The sequence below is a fragment of the Pempheris klunzingeri genome, chromosome 3, assembly GCF_042242105.1.
Source record: "Pempheris klunzingeri isolate RE-2024b chromosome 3, fPemKlu1.hap1, whole genome shotgun sequence".
Taxonomy (NCBI): Eukaryota; Metazoa; Chordata; class Actinopteri; order Acropomatiformes; family Pempheridae; genus Pempheris; species Pempheris klunzingeri.
In genome coordinates this window covers 12,057,898-12,080,328 of record NC_092014.1, presented here as the reverse complement: position 1 = coordinate 12,080,328, position 22,431 = coordinate 12,057,898, and the positions used below count along the sequence as shown (strand labels likewise).

General features: G+C 39.3%; 1 protein-coding gene across 1 annotated transcript; it reads left to right on the top strand.

Annotated features, from left to right (window-relative positions):
- Window positions 1-2,674: 2,674 nt before the first annotated feature.
- On the top strand, window positions 2,675-15,020 carry mttp (microsomal triglyceride transfer protein). Its single transcript, XM_070856210.1, has 18 exons — window positions 2,675-2,830; window positions 4,198-4,373; window positions 4,562-4,705; window positions 6,307-6,414; window positions 6,505-6,621; window positions 6,705-6,844; window positions 6,928-7,078; window positions 7,987-8,144; window positions 8,307-8,475; window positions 8,847-8,954; window positions 9,122-9,334; window positions 9,431-9,642; window positions 9,830-9,927; window positions 10,166-10,287; window positions 10,480-10,707; window positions 11,542-11,666; window positions 13,802-13,972; window positions 14,084-15,020. The coding sequence occupies exons 1-18, from the start codon at window positions 2,770-2,772 to the stop codon at window positions 14,229-14,231; spliced, it is 2,649 nt and encodes an 882-aa protein (XP_070712311.1). The 5' UTR covers window positions 2,675-2,769; the 3' UTR covers window positions 14,232-15,020.
- Window positions 15,021-22,431: the final 7,411 nt, after the last annotated feature.

Below are 22,431 nucleotides of genomic sequence, written 5' to 3'. Positions count from 1 at the left end.
TCTCAGTCTTTAGCTCATTTGTTGATCAGACTGAGGAGGCGTCGTCGGTGCACAGTCGGAGCGGAGAAGCCACGTTGCTGATTTTTTCTTAGAATAAACCTCCTTCACTGAGAGAACAACAAAGATTAATAGGTTACACACACACATACTTTTCTTCTAACACAAGACAGATAATTTGCAATTTAGATACCCAGCTTTGATAAGTGTATCTGTTTGCTGTGTTATCAGGGATTGATTGATCTGACCTTTGTCCAGATGCCTTAGTATGACTTTTCTCTAAACTCAGTAGTGAACAACAGACTTGTTCCCACTGATGTAATCAACCTTCCTCTTAAATCCATTCACTTTCTCTCCAGTTTAATGGCAAAAACTCTGAACTCTGGGCCCCTGAAACATTTATGGTGCCTTAGCAGCCCTGCAGTGTCATGTACTCTGTGTGTGTACTTCACTTGTTGAATTTTTCCAACCATAAATGTGGAGACAGCCCCACATTCTTCCACCTGAATTTTCCATTCTCATTCAGATGAAATGGTCAGAAAGCATTTCAACACACATGTACTTGGTATGTTTGTGAATGTGATTGATTTAGTTTTGATATGCTTTGAATTTATTGTATTCTACTGTATCTACAGTATTTGCTTTATTCTCTCTGTCTCTGTATTCTTATTTATTGGAATATATTAAATCTTCATCCACTTATGTGATGATGTGAGGATAAACGTTGTGGTGAAGTTATTCAGCAGTAGTTTGTGATTTTGACCAGCACAACTATTTTCTTATCCATCTATAAAAGGTGTTTGTAGTTAAAATTTTAAAGTATCTAAAAGTAAGTTTAAAAAGTAGGGATAACCTATTCATCCCTTTTACTTTAAAAATAGCAGAAATATCCCCGCAGTGTGCCACAGGTCATGACATACTTCCTGGTACATTTATCTGTACAAAGAAGCACACTGACACCCAGAACTATTATCTACTGACAGAGCAGCTTCCTAATTGTTGGAGACGTCTATCTTTAGTGAGGGAATCATCAGATAGGGAGAGATGAGATGATGTCTCTGAGCTGGAGATGGATTGCAATGATATCAACCTGAAGAGACAAACGATCTGTGAAGACATCAGTGCTGAAGTGATCTTAATTCTGTTTTCACTGCTGCTCTGGAGTCACATTCGCCCACAGAAACTTGGAACACAGAACACAGAAACTGGAAGTCATGTCAGATAAACACTGACCCCCCCACTGGCTTTTCGGTCAAATTCACAATGTTTGAGAGCTCAGTGATGGAAAGTAACTGAGCAAATTTACTCAAGTCGTGCACTAATAAACTTCCATCTTATGCGACATTATACTTCTACTCTGCTGCATCTCATAACAAATATTGTACTTCTAACTCCATGACAGTTATCCGACCGCTACATTTCACGTATAAAACCTATGATTCAAACACATGCAGCACATTGTTAACTACCCAACCGTCTTTAAAGACATTGCATTTCTTCATTGCATCTTAAGTAAAACTGATTATTTGCTGTCCCGTACAGCCTCGTTATTTTCTATAACGCTTGTGACAAACTAAATATTGTTGCAAAAACATTTTCCCTCCCTCACTCTCTAATGTATGTAGCTGTGCCTGTATATTAAGAGCCAGACTCAAATTACCTTGTATTTTCCAGCACAGTTTTACAACAGATTCAGAGAGTGATTCTGATCACTAAAAGTTTGTGTCTTTACAGACTGGAAGTTTTGGTTTTGAAGAATAAGCGGATTGTTTATCTTATTATACAAATGTTTTATACCCTATTTAATATAGGGCCTGTTCAAGCCTTCATATGACCCCAAACACACACACACTCACTGCACAGTATATAGGTTACTAGAACACCTATTTCTCATATTATAATGTTACACACTGAAGGTGCAACGTTTGTAAGCAGCTGTTACACAGTATTTCATAGATTAATGTGATCTGAACCGTATTAACTGGACTGACTTCAGCCTGGGATCTTTCCTTTTCTCCAAACTTTCTGCAAGCACGGATCAAGGTTATGTCGACATACCATATTCAACACTTTACACAGACTGACTCTCGGCTGAAATTTGCCAAACTTTGGGTCCACTGAGATGCTGTAATTTGAGCTAGAGGGCTGGTTTCACGGACAGACTGCCCATTTCCTCCAACCAGGACACAGCGACAAAGCACCGACTGTTCATCCCAAGAAGACTTGAGGTGAAAGGCATCTAACATGAGGAGGTCCGTCCACCACCTCTCGGTAAATATAAACGATCTTTTGGGCAATTTTGACATGTTTTCGTGCTAATTTCATGTTTTTTTTTTTGTTTTTTTTCCCCCGATCAATATAACTCGACCCTATTGTTGACTACTCAGGACATGCACTCTGCTGGAAACCTCCAAGACGGCATGTCTAACTTGTCCCTTGATGAGTTGAATCAATCAAACGCTTCCTTTTCATTGATCAGTCAATCACATGGCCGCGCGCAGACGCAGAGCGTGTTAAAAGCAGGACGCCTACATGGCTGCATCTGTCATTAGCAGAAGTTCCTGTCAAATCTGTGCTCCTCAGGTTAATGATTTGCTGGTTATCTCGTACTTAGTACTTGAGCGTGGAGTTTGGAGTCTGCCCTCCCCTCAGATAAAACATAATAGGAGTAGCTTGGACTTGCTTTGCCTTTCTTTTTGGCCCTTCAGTGCCACCTCAGCCACTGACTCTTCACTGTGTTTGACTCTTGTGGCCACAGAGAGAGGACACACAATGTTAACTCTAGCTGTGTTCTTGCTTTGTGCAGCCTCCTCTGTCTCAGCTGCTGCCAAAGGTGAGTGGATATGTTGTTCTGGAGTTTTTCCTGTGTGTAGATACAGTTTGTGGCAGTGGGATATTTATCTGGGGAACAGAAACTTTAGGCCGATTATTTGTAAAGGTTTCATTCATTTATTTGGGATAAAAAAAAAAAAGTCTATTCATGATCAGTCAGTAGAAATGTGTCATTTATTTGTAGTTCAAAATGACATTTGGCTGTGCTCTGGAGGCTTCTTTCTAGGGGAAACGTTGATAAATTATTGATGAACAAAGGTGTCAAGCTTCACTTTAACATGCTACAGAGACTTCAAACCCCCTAATGAATGAATCCTGGCAGGAAATCACTCTGGGTGATGTTACAGAGCTACAATGTCAGTCTCCCCTTTTCATTGTCAAAGAAGTAGCTTCACACAGTGCTGCTTGGCGACATCACTGATTAATCAGAGAATTGCCAAGAAAGATAAAACATAGCATATTTCATTATCATCATCATTTCTGTGGGTGTTTTACGTCTGATGTTACCTAAGAACGTCAGTCAGTTACTGACCCAGAATTTGTATTTGTTGGATTCAAGCTCCACATTTCGTAGTGACCGCTGACGAAATCAAGTACTGACACGTCAGTCTGTCTGTCTTCCCTCATGGCCTGATGTCGTATCTAATGGAAAGCTTGTCATTAAGCAGAGGAGGGATTTTTTTAACTTGTCTAACTTGAGCATGCCTTGTTAAGAAGCTGCTGATCGAATCACCACTTTCTGTGAAGGAAACAAACAATGAAAGAAAAAAAGGAGCAGTATGTTCAGTGGAAGTTTTTATTTTTTTATACAATTGATATCACTTATTATAAACGTAAGCCCATCTTGTCTTGTGTTTGTGAATATCGCTGGTAAAAAAAAATCATATCAGAGGGTTTTACACACCAGTTTCAGAATGCTTCAGTATTAAAATTGACCTAATTACCGACATAGTTTACAGCTTATGAGTCCTCTGGTTTGTGTTCATTCGTCACAGTGAACACATGTCAAAGTTACTATATTTTCAATAGAAAGGCAGTTAAATGTGTGGATTGGTTTGAAAAGTACACAATTTTTGAGCGTGAATGCTCCACCAATAGAGAAACACTGCTTAATAACTGTGTTATTATATGAGGGTACAGAGACAAACAATTGAAGATGACTAAATGTTAATTGTAATGGATTACCAAGTTAAGTTTCATTTTTTTCTATCAGAAATCAGTTTTTAGGTGTAATAATAAAACTGTAACAAAATGTATTTGTTAGTCTATGTGTGGTATGAAAGTGGTTGACAATGGTGTAAAGCACCACCCTCCACTCTTGTTAGCTCACCAGCTGTGTTTCCTGTGTTTCTTCAGGTGGTGCTGCAGGACCCCGGCTGAACAACAACCAGCTGTACAAATTCAGCTACACCACTGAGGTACTGGTGGACAGGACCAGGGGGTCTAAGGAGGGCAGTGCTGGCTACAGGATCTCAACAGATGTGGACATCCACCTTGTGTGGAGAGATCCCACCAACAAAGATGACCAACTGATTCAACTGGCGGTATGTCAGTCCGATCACATGTTGAAACTGGATATGATGTCATTCTGTGGTACATTTATAAATGTTTTAATTAAATATGTTCTGAGAGAGTTAGAATAATCCACACAATATTTCCGACTACAAGTACACACAAAACTGACAATGCACACAAAACTAATTGCAAAAAGGACTTCATCTGTTGTTCGTAGATCTCAAATGTGAGGATCGACCACGCGTCCCGTCGATCGGAGCAGAAGAACATCCTCCACGGGTCCACAGCAGAAAGTGTTTTGGGGAAGACCAAACTAGAAGCTCTGACAAAACCTTTCTTAGTGCATCTGAGAAATGGAAAGGTAAGAGCATTAGCATCGCCACTCCTAGTACCTGGTAATCATTGCTCATTTTAATTCTTTTTAGCCATTGATCTTTTTAGCACTTTACAGTTGCAGAGAACTGAAGAGTTTAGGTTAAACTATTAAACAATATGCGTATAAAGAAAGTAGTCCTTATGAGCCACTCATCGCTGGTATTATCTGTTCAAACTCAGTCTCTTTAGATGGGTGGCGTACTGTCAAAATGACACCTATTTGCATAAAGAGTTAACATTTTTGGTAAATATTGACAAAGAACAACAGTAGAATTGTTGTTTTCAGCCAGTTTGTGATGTTATACATGTGAGAGATGCTACATAAAAAGTGTTAGAAAGTCAGTCGTGCACTTCCAGCACTGCACCGTTGTTGCATTCACAGAATTAATGAGCTTACTGTCACTGTGCCGGAGTGATGATGCTGGCAGGGGAAATACCAGCTTGCGTGCAAAGGTCAGCAGGTTCAGAGGGTCAGTGAATGAATGAACACGCCTGACTCAGTGAACAGCTTCGGCTTGGTGGATAAAGCCAAACCCATTCACTGTTATCACATCATTATCACTGTATACCATCCAATAATGCATAATAGCCACCAAAAGACGAGTAGGAGGCTGATTGTTAGATATCTCATTTACATTTAAATAGCTTCTCATTACTTGTTGTGCAAGACATACAGTAAAGGCTTGGTTGCCAACTCATAAGGGGTTTACAAGTTGTAACTAATGGCTCTATTAATTGTTCATGAACAATTTATTAAAATTGATTTCTTCACCATGACTAAAACAATTCATTCAAAGTTACAAACTCTTTATTAGGAGGAGGCACCATGATTTCTAATATCCAGCATGAAGAGCAGTAAAAAGAGACGTTTTTGTTCTTCATATTGGCTTTACATAATGCCAGGACTTCAGTTCCACACAGAGGCACTTCAAAAGCATATTGTTTGTAATATATCTTTTTCTAAAAAGTATCATTGACTGTTGGCTGACTGTTGAACTAAACCAGCAGAAAAGAAATTTGAGCTAAACTGTCACCTCTCAGGATTAATACCGGTTCGGTAATGGAGTAAAGTTTGAAAGAAGGAGCTGACTGACAGTATGACAGTGGACAGATCAGTGTCCTCCCTGGTGTTGTCAGGTTATTTGTACTGAAGGCAGGCCGTGGCAGGAAAAATACACAGAGTGGCAGTGGACAGTCTATTTATGGTGTTCATAGCTGTTATTGTGGCTGAGTGCCCACAAATAAACTACATACAGTATACAGTAGGAGACACTGTAGGCTGCTTCCTCCACTCATGAGTCCATTATTGAGTCTGAAGCCACACTAGAAGACTTTGTAGCATGATATGATGTCTCCTAAGATGAACTAAACACATTTGACTGAGCTTTGGTTCTGTTATTTTAATATGATAACATCGACATAGATAAACATGAGACTCATCTTTCATGCCGGTCATTGCTTTTTACTGACGTGTGTAGAGAATATAACCAGAGGAGCTGCTTTATCTGCCGAGCAAAATGACTTGGTGCCCACCGTTCAAAAGCATAAAATATTGTTTAACATATTTCTTTGTTTTCACACGTCTAGACAAAAGCATTTTATTCCTACTGGGCCGAACCTGCAACCATCAAGAACCTTAAAAGGGGGCTGGCCAGCTTACTGCAACTACAGCTCAATACTGGGAAGGTTATAGAGGTAAACGGCCTAAAAATATTTATATATGTTTTATCACATGTACTAATGTACATCACATCTAATGTGAGCACACTTGATGTCTGGGAACAGAATGACGTGTCTGGAAGGTGCACAGTCGCCTACAAGGCCGTCGAAGGTCAAGTAACAAGAACCAAGATCCTGGAGACGTGTAAGACTGCAGACACTGGATTCACCACACACAGTCAGGTATGTCAACATCCAGCCAACTCACAGAGCAAATATATATATATATAACGATTCACTAATAAATCATGCCATGATGTCTTCAGGTCTTGGGCGTGAGCAGGAAATCTAGTTCTGTTACAAAGTTCACACTTGAGGATGGTTTCATCCGCTCAGCCAAGGCTGAAGAAACACACAAAGTGGCTGTCAACGCCCGCAGATCTGCTGCGGCTAAAGTTGTGTCCAGGTAAATTCCTTGACAAAGAATTCATATGTGCTGCCATCTCTGATATGGGCACATTTAAAATTTTAACATTCTTTGCTTCCCAGGCAAGCCCTCACGTTGGTAGGGACAGAGGCTGGACCGCTGGAGGCTGCTGGGAAAGATGTGGCCGGGGTTGTCAAGTCGATCGACGCCAAACTGGCAGCTGTTGGTATCATTGCAGAGAAGGCCAAATCCAAGTGCAAGGGCTGTCCATCAGTGAGTACCCGCTCTCTTTCACACACCAAAGTTTCACTTTCATACACAAACACATTTCAGCCAGGCCCTATGGATGGCAACGTCACTCCGCCATGTTCACACTGAAGAGACTCAACATGTATTTTATAGATTGCCATGACATTTTGTACAGACATTCACGGCCCTCAGAGGATGCATACTAATGACTCTGGTGATCCTCGGACTTATCCTATAACACCGCCATGATGTTAAAATTTATAGCTCTGTGTTAAATGTCTTGGACATTTGTCAAATAGTTGATAAATTTGGAACAGATATTCATTTCCTTCTCAGGATGAATCCTAATAACTCTTGGTCCATCACCAGGTCAAATTTCCAATTTGTCCAATACTTTGGTTTAATCATGAAATACCAGCATAACTGACAGTTTGGGGGATTTTTTTTTACTGTTCACTTTCGTTTTGCCAACCAAAGGGGTTTGTTCAAAACCTGTCTGATCATTGGACTGCTTGTGATGAGGAATTAGATAATGCTGATGTTAATGACAGGATATTTATTCTCTCAGTTCCCAATATTACGGCCCATGTGTTAGTGTAAATTATAAAACATTCAACAGAACAATTATGGATTTTATTGAATACATCATTATGATGGGCCTCCTCTCCAAGGAGGGATAACAGGAGGGATTTTTTATACAGGTGGATAAAGATCCTCGCACACTACTCTTTATGGATTCAGTACAACTAACATTTTAATGCCTACAGACCCTCTTCAGAGTACAACCATCTGGCTTGTACAAGTCATTATTACAAAATGACTCCTACATAACACTGTATAAGGAAATAGATACTGTATATTTTTGTACTGTAATTATTGACCTGAATACGATCTGTCTCCAATTTCCTTCTCCCCCACGTTCTCCCTCTTAGCTTTTTGAACATTGGCAGGCTCAACAGAAACTGCTGGAGCCAGCGAGCCTGTCCAAAGCCACGGCTCCTCGCAGCTTTCTGGCCCTCATTCAGAGCATTAGGCATGCGTCCAAAGACGAGATCCTCAAAGTGTTGAAGAGCGCCAGCAAAACATCTCTGTAAGCAGGCACCTCCTTATTCCCTACATCTTAACTTACCCACCGACTCTATGACTCTATCGCTGTTTCTTTGAACTTGTCTAACTTTTAAGATTTAGAACGTCAGGATCCAAGGAGATTAACTCACCATTGTTGTGTTTACCCTCTTCCTACTGGTATCAGACCTCAGGTGGTGGATGCAGTGACCTCCTCCCAGACTGTTGCGTCTCTGGATGCCATGCTTGAATTCCTCAACTTCACCGATGCCAAAGGCTTGGTTCTGCAGGAGAGGTTTCTCTATGCATGTGGCTTTGCTTCACACCCCAACGAGAGAATGCTCCAGGCTCTGCTGGTGAGTGCCATGTCATTAACGACAGAATTGGCACCTTTACTTGCTTATGAGGGGAAAGAATAACACCTGCAGTCATTTGGTACATATCAGTGATTTAGAAGAGAAAAAGGTGTGCTCCACCTCTGCTGAAGTTCAGATTAGTGCCCTGCCTGAAAGATTAACTGCAAAGTGACAAATTCAGGAAAAAGTCAGCACTCAAGCGGTTAAAAGAAAGCAAAAACTTACCTCATCTATTGTCCCTGATGTGTCTTAAAGTTTAGAGCCTGCAGTCCTAAGAATAACTATGCAAAACAAATCCACATCGTACATACGTTTTATCCCAGCATTTCCAATGTTTTTGGTGAATTTAATGACAAGAGTTTCTGTTTCAGGATATTTCAAAGGGAAAGATCGGCAGCACTGACATCAAAGAGTCAGTGGTGATCATTATGGGAGCCCTGGTCAATAAGCTGTGTCAGAAAGGAGGGTGCAACTTACCGGTGAGCTTCCAAAAAGACAGTAAATAAGAAGTCACACAAAATTATAGCGCCAAAAGTAAAACATGTTGAATTATCAGATAATGGATGAGTTAGTTTGTGGAATATTCTGGAAATTAAACCAAGTTTGAACGAATTTAAAAGCTGATTGCTGCATATTTGCCTCACAGACAGTGGTGAAGGTGAAGAAGCTGATTTTAGAAGGTCCTGACAGCACGAAGGTTGAGTCTGAGGTCCAGATGTATCTTCTGGCTTTGAAGAACTCTATGCTTCCAGAGGCCATTCCTATTTTCACCAAATACGCAGAGTCGGAGGTGGGAGCTTACAACACCATCGCCCTCACTGCTCTGCAGAGATATGATGTCACTCTCATGACAGATGAGGTAAGGAATACAGCACATACCACCTCCTTTGAACTGACATTTATGTTCTACGTGTAGGTCAAACCCAACATTTAACATTTATTCATTCATTTTTAGGTTAAGCGGACGGTGAACAGGGTTTACCACCAGAATCGACGGATCTACGAGAAAAATGTGAGAGCTGCAGCTGCTGACGTCATCCTCAGTAGCAACCCCTCATACACAGAGGTCAAAAATGTGCTTCTGTCTATTGGAAACCTGCCTCATGAAATGAACAAGTACATGCTGTCTAAGATCCAGGACATCCTCCGCTTCCAGCTGCCTGCCAGGTGTGTTACAATACATCTGATGGACCGAATTAAGAAAGAGAAATAAGAACTTTTTGTTTTCTGCAAAACAAAACAAAACCAAAAAGTAAATTTTCATTTTGTCTAAAGGATCATAAAGAGCAAGATTTTACCAATACATACTGCAGCCATTTATTGTATGATATAATTTTGTTCTTTATTTTTTCAGCAAAGTTATACAACAAGCTATGAAGGACAGGATTTCCTCTAACTATGACCGTTTTTCAAAAGTTGGGTCATCGTCTGCCTTCTCAGGATTCATGGCACGTGAGTAATGAACTCATACCTCTAAGCCTATAAGTACTCAAAAATGCACAATATAATGGCTCAAGAAGGAAAAATGTTGTTAAAATAACAGCGAGTGAGTAAAACATCAACACTGACCTTTAAGGTATTTGGTTATCCTTTAAACTCATCACTTTGAGTCTCACTATTTATTGTATTTTAACAATAACAATATTAAGGTAAATAACATCACAACAAACTAACTGAGTACTTTCCATAGATTCTGCTGATGTGACCTCCACGTACAGTCTGGACATCCTGTATTCAGGCTCGGGGATCCTGAGGCGAAGCAACATGAATATTTATGGTGCTAGTAATGGAGCAACGCTACATGGACTGCAGGTACAGTAACCAGATAATGAAAGTGAAATGAAATACTGTAATATATATAAAACATAAAGAGCATTTTAATCTTTTGATGCTGTTTTTATGCCCATTGATAAAAGTGTTCATGTTGTGTAATGTAAAGTATCAGAACAGACTATTATCAAATTGCAAATTTAGCCTAATTTGAATATTCTTCCTGTCTTCCAGGTGGCAATTGAGGCCCAGGGTCTGGAGTCACTCATTGGTGCCACACCCGATGAGGGAGAGGAAGACCTGGAGTCGTTTTCTGGGATGTCGGCTCTGCTGTTTGACGTCCAGCTGCGGCCTGTCACCTTCTTCAAGGGTTACAGTGACCTCATGTCTAAAATGTTCTCCATGACTGGGGAGCCCATGAACGTAGTGAAGGGTCTCATCCTGCTGACTGATCACTCTGAGGTAAGCAGGTACAACTGTGTACACATCAATGCCCCGTTCACAATGCACCCCTCAATATAGTAGTCTGACTGAAAGTTATGGTTATGAACTAGAGTGACAGCCAATAGTAAAGACCTGAGTCATGCATGCAACAGGTAGCGACAGGTGGGTCGTTGACTGCAGGTCCTTGATAAATGACCTTGTCTGTATGGAATGTATGAGAGAACAGGACTTCACAACTTTTATTTGATTCCCAGTGATTAGCCTCCAGAATCTTTATTCCCCTTCAAAGCAGTGTTAGATTTGCAGGTTGTAGTTCAGTTTGGTGCCATCTTGAAGAAAATGACAGCAGACCGTATGGTTTAGAGGTAGTGTGCTGCTACATCATACATTTTATTGGGCACACAATCCATAAACTGTGACACTGGAGATTGAGTCAGCTAACTATCAAGACAATAGTTTTCTAACTGTAGTGTAGTTGTTTTACTTTACGCAAATGCTTATTAAGTAGCAACATAGTCTATATGGGTCATATTGGAAGGCGCTGACCATGAGGACTTGTTTACTTTGTCATACGTATAAAGTATGTGTACACAGACACAGATAGTGAATGACTCAAGTTAATGACTTCAGTTGTCGAGTGTAGTGAGTGTGAACATGGTCTAAATGCATACAGCTGATACAAGGCTGTGGCATTTCTTATGGTTCATCTGTGGCTACTTTAAAAAACTCAACAGTTTTTTAAAGCATCTGCTTTATGATGAAAGGAATCTTAATTATCAGTCAGACATCAGTCAGAGTCAGACATAACCAAGTTCCTTTTTTTCTCTTTTCTGCTAATCTTCGGTCCTGCAGATGATCCAGCTGCAGTCTGGTCTGAGGGCCAGTGCAGAGTTCCAAGGAGGGTTAGCCATTGACATCTCTGGAGGCATGGAGATCAGTCTGTGGTACAGGGAGTCCAAGACCAGCGTCAACAACCGGTACAGTCCAGAGACAATACAATGAAATAGCTGTTTTTGTGCCGTAGCTGAATTGGGGCATCAGTAGAGCGTTTACATAATGTTATATAGGTCACAGCCTCAAGTACAACCATGGAATGATAAATTATCTCACCTCTGTGAGGCATGTACAATATGATGTAACACACTTGCAGGGCAAAGGCCTTCATGACAGACAGATAATTCTTAGAAAACAACCTTTATGACTGAAAGGAAAGTTGTTTGAGAAGCTTGGGCCTTTTCACCTCACTGCAAATAGATGTCTGTTGATGTTGGATTCATATGAACTTTAGATGGTCTATAAGTGTTGCCTGATTCATTTGTTCCACCGGCACGCTGGACGTGCTCCAGTATTGTGCTTCATGCCTGTCTCATTTTTAGGTTTGTATGGATACGACGTCAGTTCTGTCTGGTTCTCTATTTTAAAACATTACAGCCCATGTACAACAGTAGCTGCTGAAAATGGAGCACATCATCATGCTGGTATCGGTTAGCTCGCGGCATCTGGTGATGAAACGTGCTTTCAAGAGCAATGCCACAGATTTTTAGCATGCAAATACGGTGTGATTTTTACTGTGCAGCTTATGCACCTCAGTAGTTTTTAAGTACCAAAGACATTTTGTTTTATCACAGTATTGAAAGCCAAACACAGAAACTAAAACCTGGCACTGAATGATCCGATTCTTCATCCTGTTCACTTGTTTTTTTGATAGATATTCATAGATTTTAATGCATTAGATGATGCATTTGCTCAAGTTGTTTGCAGAAAAATTATAATTCTACAGAAACTCAGGTTTTGTACTGGCACTGCACTGCATTAATTTTGAAACAGTACCCAGCCTTTGTACTCATATAGCACCTTTCTAGTCTTTTCAACCACTCAGAGCGCTTTTACACTACACTCTCATTCACCCATTCACACATCATTCATACAGGGGGAATCTACAGGGAGGAGACTATAAGTTGTGAGAGTTGGGGTTCAGTGCCCAAGGGCTCTTCGACTGAAGGAGTTGGGGATCAAACCGCTGATGTTGTAAATTTCCACTAAGAATAACTTAAAAAATATGGAAATGAAAAGGCTATTTTGATGGGGATGTAAGGATGTCCAACAACATGGTTTAAGACAGAAGAAAAGAGATTTTTCTGTTTTTAGGATCATCCTGCTTTTTTCCATTACTGTTAAGGGTCACATCTTGCATTTGTACTCCAGGATGGTTTGACCCATGTGTGCAGGGGAATGGCAGAGGCAGGTGAATGGATCAGCATAGTTGTAGCTCGTCCACTCTGATAATAGACTGGCAGGCTATCTATAGAAGCAGAACAAACCACACTGGCATCTTTGCCAAGGCATGTCTCCGCAGGCAAAGTTACAGAGGTTGGATTTTCAGCTGGCTGGCACACACTTTGATTTGAGGCATAAGGGGAAGTTGTTACAAAGCAGTTAAACTCTACATGTTAGTGTCTGAGCTTTACTGTGCTTTTGAGCCACTGAAACAAACTGTATGATACAAATACATGGTCACAAACTAGGACCATATGTCACAGATGTTATGACAAGGCTGAAGAAAAGAAAGAAAATGATCGCTTCTGACTGACCTGAAGCCATCTGTTACAGGTAACCATAGCGACAGTTTTTTTGGTTACCACTAGTTAAGTGGTAACTGCTGCTTAAAGTAACTGTGATTAGAAACAGCAGAATTTATTTTATCTTTAGGTAAGTGGCTGTCATGTGAGCAACAATGCTGCCCTCTAAAATGCCCCAATATAGAAAATAATGGACTTAAATGAATGAAAATGAAGGGTTTTAACCTCCTCACCCCACCTGGGGCTCACTAAGCAAATGTGAATTTATCACATGTGAAACACATTCATATAAACCCATGTTCATAACAAGCAAAACACTATTTTAAATGTGAAAAGTCCACAAATTATCTGGTGTAACTTTCGTGTGTAATTCAAGCATGTGTTTTACAACGTGATAATTCACATGCTGGCCTACTGTATGTGTTTCTTGTAACATTTACCACGTAGTATATTGGTATTTTCATATAAACTTAAATGAAATGTGATATTTCACTTGAGTTTTACATAGTCTTCTATGTATCTTTTGGTTTCAGGGGGGCATTAGTGGTCACTGGCAACGTTACAGTGGACATGGACTTCTTGAGAGCGGGTGTTGAGGTCAGCTTTGAAACGGAGGCAGCGCTTGACTTCATCACCACTGTCCAGTTTTCCGAATATCCCTTCCTGGTATGCATGCAGATGGACAAAACTACCTTCCCCTTCAGGTATTGTGAAATCCTCCCTGTAAAAGAAAAGATTACAATAAACTTTGGGGTTTTATTATTAAATCAGCCTGAACAAAAGCTAACTTACTATTCCGCATGTTCTGCTTTCAGTGAATACCTGACCAAGTATGAGAGCTTGTCATCCGGGAAGAGTGTGATGTCGCATAAGAGCAAGAAGCAGCTCGTTCCTGGCTCTGAATTCCCTCTTCACCAGGAGAACTCAAACATGTGCAAGAAGGTTTTCGACTCCAGCTGGTAGAAGAGATACCATGACCTATCCAGGGGCGAGTTGTCACTCAAAGATGGTTTATTGCATTCAGGGACAGCTATCACACCTCAGCCTCATGCAGTGAAACACCGTAAGAGAGAAAAGTGGTGAACTTTTTCTTTTAACAACACATACAATGTTTACATTCCTGTGAGTATTTAAGTCATTTTAATTTGACATTTTGTTTGAAATCAGGGCTTCTTGCGTTGTCTTTTTATAGATTTCCTTGAAAATGTATTTATGATGGGCACACACAGGATGTATGTTTTATTTGATGGGTAATAGTCAGGATTGATATTATCACTGCAATCTCCCCTTGTGCAGTTACAGTAAAGATGAACATGTAAATATCACACTGGAGACAGTGGATAAACTTTCCCCATGAATAGAAACGCTCCTTTCTGTCAACATTCCCCCTTTTTTTTAATTAAATGTTTTTTTAGGAGGAGCAATTTATTGTTTTATGTCACTGTATCACTGTTCACACACTTGAAATAACTTATTTATCAGAGTAGTATCAATTAATTCCTTTTTTTAATAATCATGTTGGTGATTTTTAATTGTTCCTTTGTCTTTTTCTGCAAGATTTTTGATGAAAATTCTCCAAAAATGAATCTATCAACACTTGAATATATTTTTTATACATGGCTGTAATTGCTCTGTTTGCCTGAAAACATTTGCGTAGTTTTAAGACTTTTGAGCTACTCTGAACTTGTGTTTCCATATTTAGGGATCAGTTTGTTACATCTGTAATTATCTGACAATAAACTGGAAACACTTTGGATGCTTGGCTTGGCTTATGGATTTAAACAATGTCTATGAACAATCATACATGATTATGTACAACAGGGCTGGGTTAACCCTCTGGGAACATCAAATAACTGTGTTTCCACCTTTTCTTCACGTCTTTTGCCTTCAAAGGAGCACTTCACCACTTGTATATGTCAGTTTATTTGTCATGAGGAGTACAACCTAACCTGAAAACACTTGTACAATGTCTAAAGTCTGAGAGAGATGCTAAGGTATCTTCACCCAGTTACATTAGACTACAGATTTATGACGATTTATGAAAGTCTGTGTTACTAATTGTATTTGATAAAGCTCAAATTTATTTATGTATAATCATCATGTACTTCAGTGTGAAACCATAAGACAGGCCCTCAACAATAAGTGAAAATAAAGGAACTAGCTTAAGGCAGTTATAGCATCAGTTTATGTACATATAGTGAACATGGGGCTTTCAAGGGCCCTGAAAGTCTGGGGTCCCTGTGCAGTTTTCAGTTTTGCTGAATAACTTTTATTTTGCAATTTGACAGATATAAAAGTAGTATTGCTTGGCCCATCAAATTCTTTCTGTACATGTGGCATGAGAAACAGTGCAGCTGAAATGGCTGAGCTGTCATGAAAGTTGGCACAGAAATTCATGACCCACAATCCCCATGTCCGATCTTTTGTCCAGTACTTTGGTTTGTGACAAAATACCAGCAAAACATCCCCATAACGTGTTGTAGTTGCAGAGCTAATTGGAAAATGTTAGCATGCTGACTGAACTGAAGCACTGAGTTTGTATGTTGATATTATATTTAACTAAAAGCACTGCTGTGCCTTAGAGGGCTGCAGTGCTCACAGAGCTGCTGGCATAGCTGTAGGCTCTTTGAAACTAATGATCCCAAAGTAGAAGTTCTTGCCTCCTGTGTGAGAATTCAACTATCAGGCAATTTCAAAATAGCAAAAGCCTTCATTTGAACCTGTATAGATTTCAGCAGATTTTGTAAGTCAAGGCTTTCTTTTTTCTCCGCACGGTGTAAGTTGTGTCCACGTAGCATGTAGCTTTGTTAGCTGAAGTGCTTTATATGCCTCATTTGTATTGATAGCTTGTGATATGTGCAAGCAGGCAAAATGTACTTTAGTGGCCTAAATGTAACGCACACTTGTTGATCCAGGTGAGGCAATAAATCTGGTCTTTTCTTGTTTCACAGCTGTGACATCAGAGCCTCTACTGGCATCTAAACACAACAACTGGGCCTTAATGTAGATTCTTTAGAAACCACCGAGAGCAGCTGGGGGCAAACCAGTGTCTGCCAGTCTCACTGCATCCATGGCAACCAAGTAAACACAGCAGCAAACTGTCAGGTTAAACTTAAGCCTCGGCCCGGGTGATGTTTCACTGTCACCAGAAAGCTAACCTTGCACGCTGGCAGATGCCAAATGTGTTCTTCTGCCGGCATAAATCTGTTTGATTCCCTTTGACCCTTGTCATTTATTTGCGTTTTTTAGTGGTGAAGCCGCAATAATTAGATCAGGGAGCTGGAAATAAACTGCAAATATAAATGCAAATATGGTCTATGCAGAATATCACACCATCGAAAATATGTACTAATGTTCAGGAACAATCTATCAAGTAGTCAAAATCAAAGTGGTTGTTTGTTATTTTAGAAATATGGGACACTGTGGTCACACTTTAGTTTTACTGAGGAACATAGCAAAGTAGTGTGTTGTTTTTAGTTGAATTATGATACATTAAATGAAACTGAATTAAATTTTGGTATTATTTTCTAATAAATGACCTTTAACTAGACTAAGTGTTTATAATTCAAATAATAATCAACTTCTGAAACATGTCAAATTAAAATTTTTCAGTGATTTCTTAACATCTATTCTAGATTTCTTGGTGACTTTAACATTCATATTGATGATGCTTCTGCTAAATCTTTTAATCTGCTTCGGATACATCTTTTAATCTCACTCAACATGTAATAATACTCTGGACCTTGCTTTTACTCTTAAATGTTTATTCTGTATTTTCTGAGGATCTTTTCATTTCAGGTCACAATTGTATTTTATTTGAGTTGTCTTTTAATTTGATATTTTACCTTGTTGTGAAATCAATTCTGAATCCTAAACCATCACCATTAACCAAGTTAATTCTCATGTACAACATTTTATTGTCCACTGTCTTTCATTACTGGATAAAGTTGCTCTTACAAAGGCTAGATTGGCTCCTTCGGTTAATTCCTCCCCATTGATGAACGACAGCTTTTGAATAGTTTGTGGAAATCCACCCATCTACAAATTCACTATCAGTACTTGTAACATATTCTAACAACATAGTTAAGAATGCCAGAGCCCTACATTTTGCTAATTTTATACATTTGATGTGATCCCAAGAAACTGTTTAATACCATCGGTAACATTATAATATTTAGATCCATGGACACTGTGGAAACCTTTAAAAAGCAGCTCCAGACCCATTTGTTCATACTTGATTTTGTTAAATGTGTTTTTTTATTTTGTTTTTATCTGGATGTCTGCTATTTTTACTATTCTTTATTCAGACATTTCTGTATCTGGATCACAGCTGTGACATAAACAAAACAGTGATTTGTTTGCTTATTTGCCTTTTAATGTCTGTCTGGCTCATTTGATACAGACAGCAGCAAAATGTATTTCATTCAAAAATCAAGACCTTAAAGTGATTTAAATTCACAGACAGAAACAAGTTTCGTAGCTTGCATTTTAAATTTATTGCAAACATGTGTAGGCTTGTCAGTCTACATTACACTCATTCATCATATTTATCACTTTCAATCTTGTAAGTGCAAACACAGCACTCACTTCTCCTTTCAAGGTATCTCTCACTGTCATCTTGACCTCTGTCTTTTTCTGGGGCATCACAGTTGACATCGGGCATAAAGCATATACAATACCACTATGTGACAGTATAGCCACTAAGGGATTTCATTCAAATATGTGCCCTTTTTCTTTAAACATTCACAAATGCACTTAACTCAGACCATCTCACCTTCAATTGACCCTCTTTCTTTATACAAAAGCAAGCTTTGGTAGTCAGTTTCCTGTATGTAACCTTAAAGTCAGCAGGTTTGCTGAAGGGCATCCGAAAGAATGATTCAAAATAAATTATGTAATCTGTGTTACGGTGCATCTTTGGGCGAACTTCACCAGAAAAAAAATTAACAATGTTTCATTGTACAATTAACAAGTTCCTATAGTGCTCCTTCTATTACCAGTGTTTACAGCCATTCATTGGTGTCAGTGTTGGTGACAAACAGTGACAATCCAAGTGCATTAAGTACATTATTATTCACAGATCGAAGGTCATACAAGAAACTAATAAAAATGCATGTGGTGTTTTTATGAGTTTTATGTTTTTAACAACATTAGAATAGCTGGTTTACTGGAGCTTACAAATTATATTTCTTATTTATGTTAGTATTCACAGGGTTTCAAAATGATATGTAAATGTGCTTCAATGCATCATATGAAATTAGTGAAATGTGTTTCATTATCTTCCACCTTTGATTAACAAACACATACTTTTAAAACTCTTTGGTAGGAGGTAGTACATCATATCTCTCAATTTGGACTTGTTCATTGTTCCTAAGTAAAATTGCTTCGGTTATTTTATTTGCTTTGGATACTTTTTTTAAAGTAAATTTTCTTCAACCGTTTTACAATTTAGAGATAAATAACAATTTTACTTTCACTGCTTTCAGGAACGCCTTAGGGGAACGTTAATTTAGAAGCATAATTAAATACTATCATTAAGAAGTACAATGTATTTAATTAAATGTTCACATTTCATTTACAATTCACCTCAAAATGCATTGAATTTTTCAACATCAAGTTGCTCTAAAGAGCAAATGATATCCAATCTACTGCACAGTCAACATCAAATCTTCCAAATTACTTCATGAATTCATATCACTTATAATGAAATCAACTCATAGGGCAATTTATATAAAGTGTGTTGTCACAGAGGCATAATAACATATATTTTACAGAATTAAGGTATATGGACTGACCAGCAGCTCCAAATACCTTTAATGTGTGTCTAGTTTTTAAACATGCTAAAAATAGCAATCTACAGTTTCCATTAATTCTACGTAGGATGCTGGTATAACTGAGTCAAGTAGAGCACAATGACCTATGATAACGCACTGCATATTCAAAAGGAAACAGGACAGACAAAGGAAAATAACCTCAGACCTTCACTGTACAGAAAGCAGTAATAAAAAAAACTTTAATTCTATTGCGGGTCGTTTTAGTGAAAACCTCAGTTCATACACATTTAAATTAAAGAGGCGATTTGAGCAAGAAAACAATAAAAAGCTGACATTGCTCTGTGTAAAGTGTAAAGACACATCCAACACATGTATACTCTACTACCCTACAGTGAAGTAACATGACTCCTTGTTGTATGCTCGCAGAATGCTGAAATGCCACACATAACTAGGAGCCACACAGACACGTTCAGAAGCACACGCAGCAGCTCCCATCTCATTACACAAAAGTGTAAAATAAACCAACACAAATAGAGGAAGTTATCCCCTACATATCTCAGCTGGCTCTGACTCACTAGGTCCAACTCTACTAAGGAAATACTGACCTAAGTATACTGTTAAACCAGAGTCCCAGCTTTGCTTTATTTGAGCAACACACTTGGTGTGTTTCTCTTTTCTTCTCACAGTAACTTGTGAGGAGTGTGCTTTTAAAATATAAACATAAATCACTTCACATGATATATCAGTTAAGGAGGTATTAGCAGCATTTTGTGAGTCATAACACAACAAGAGGTCACACATACTTCAGGTAGAATATGAACCACTGACTCCTAAAAAAAAAATGGAAATGTTGTTGTTAATGTGTAGAATTAGTGTTGGAGAGTTTTAGTATGACACATAGCAATGCCAGATATTTATCATTTACTTGAGACATCTTTAAAATACATAATTTTGACAATTATTTGAATTCATCATCTGATTGAACTCAGTCAACATTAATGATTCAGTTTTTTTCAGTGCAGACAAATGGTCCCTGTCCTCAGAAGGCTGTGTAAAATACATATTATAGGTTTGATTCATAATTAGTAATTAATGATCATTTATTATTACATTATCGTGTCAATTAAAGCAAGATTATGTAACTTTTGATTAACAGCGACACTGTGGCCACAACCAGTGATTACAGGATAATGGCGCATTGAATTCCCTGTCATTTCCCAAGACGTGAGCGAGTGTTCAGATACTTGTTTAACAGATGCCCATCCATCCATCCATCCATCCATCCATCCATTGCTGATCTTGGTCTGGCCTGAGCAGGATAAGCATGTCCTTCTCCCTTGCTATATTCTCCATCTTTTGTGGAGGATGATGAGGCATTTCCAGGCCGGATTTATCCCCAGTTAGATGTATCTGGAATACCCCCATTGGTAGGCAACCAAATCAGAGGCCTGAAGCAACTCGGCTCACTTTTCTCAACATGAAAGAGCAGCAGTTCTACTCCGCGACCCTTATGGATGTCTAAGCTTATTAACCTCTGCACCCAACCCCCTGTGAAGGAATTCATTTTACCCACTTTTGCCTGTGCATACTCATTCTTCCAGTCATTACCCAAAGCTACTGACCACAGATGAGGGTTGGAGCATTGACCAACTGGTAAATTAAGAGTGTCACCCTCAGGTTCAGCTATCTCTTCACCACAACAGTCCGGTACAGCGTCTGCTTACTGCTGAAGTGGCACCAATCCACCGGTCAGTCTCTAACTTCATCTTACCCTCACTTGTGTACAGGACTCCAAGGTACTTGAAGTCCTTCACTTTGGACAGCGACAACCTCAAAACTCGAAAGGAGCAATCCATCAATTTAGAGTACCATGGCCTCAGACTTGGAAATCTGACCCATGTCCCTGCTGCTTAACATCTGGCCACAAACCATCCCAGTATGCATTGGAGGTCATGGTCTGATAAAACCAGCAGAGCCACCAGACTCACTCTGCTATGCCCAGAAATTCTGTCCTTGAAAATAACAAACTGAATTGGTGACAAGGCACAAATCTGGCATATCCCAATGCCAACTGTGGACACAGTTCTCCTTGCGGCTGAATAGCTCATAATAATGGCAACAGTAAAACCTACTCGCGCAGCATCCAACACAAGATACAGTACACCAGTGGAAACTATCGCAAGCCTTCACTATAGCCTCAAAACAAAAGTAGACTGGATAGGCAAACTCCCATAAGCCCTCTGGTATTCTTGCAATGGTAAAGAGCTGGTCCACTATTCTACATTACTCCTCCTAGTCCAAAGGTTTGAGAATCAGTCAAAGCCTCCTTTCCACAACCTTGGTATGCATTATACCAAAAAGACTGAGCCTTTTGAAACCCTTTTAGTTGGAGCACTCTCCCGTGCCCTTCTTTAAAAATTGGAACCACCAATCAGCCCCACAATGTTTTTAGCATGTCAGGACAAATCTCACTCCACTTTCTACTGTGGACCTTTTTACCTACCTTGGTGACATCAGCTATTCAAAATGGACAAAGCTATCCGCAAACCTTCCAGCTCTGCCTACTTTATGGAGGACGTAGAGGCAGAAACTCTTTGAGGCTGAACAAAAGTCATTCTCCACGGTGTCCTCGAATTCCTCCCACACCCAACTTTTAGCATCTGTGACCACAGAAGCTGCAGTCTCTCTGGCTTCCTGATACCTGCTGTTTCAGGAATCGTCTGGGCCAAACAAACTCAAAAGGACACCTCTCTCAGTTTGATGACCTCCTTCACCACTGGTATCCACCAGTGGGATCTTTAGCTGTAACAAGTACAGGTGACCTTCTGGCCACAACTTAAAGCAGTCACTTCTGCAATGGAGGCTTTTACAAGCTTTCCTGAGGATGCAGGACCAAATATAGGAGTGGGAGTTTTATAAATCTCTCTTTAATAATATATATTTGGCTGCAACAGATTTTTTTTTGCTGCAGTACCACATTATGCCACCAGAACAGACTGGCGGCAAGGCTGACGCACCGTGACATATCTGGCTCTCTTGATCCACACTTTGTGCTTGTGATGGAATCAAACACAAGAAACAACAAACATGCCTCCTGTTCAGATACGATGTGTTTACTCCTTGTTTTATCTTCATGATAAAACCATTGAAACATTTATCTGTGACATCCTAAAACGGAATGAAATGGTAGCACAACTTAAAGAGACATAATGACTATAAACTGACAATTAGTTACAGTTACACATTAATATCTATCAAATTTGCAAACATTAGCTAATATGGTCAGACCATGCTAGAAAGGGTGTAGCACTGAATCCCATGAGTGTATTTAATTCAGCAAGTTGTGTTTTATTGCTTATGAGTTCAACTTTTCATTTGTAAATGGGAGA

Bases quoted from the DNA above. Each gene is read 5' to 3' on its own strand.
- mttp (XM_070856210.1), top strand. From the start codon at position 2,770: ATGTTAACTCTAGCTGTGTTCTTGCTTTGTGCAGCCTCCTCTGTCTCA. The intron at 6,415-6,504 runs GTAAACGGCCTA...GTCTGGGAACAG, and splicing joins ATACTGGGAAGGTTATAGAG to AATGACGTGTCTGGAAGGTG. The intron at 10,288-10,479 runs GTACAGTAACCA...CCTGTCTTCCAG, and splicing joins CAACGCTACATGGACTGCAG to GTGGCAATTGAGGCCCAGGG.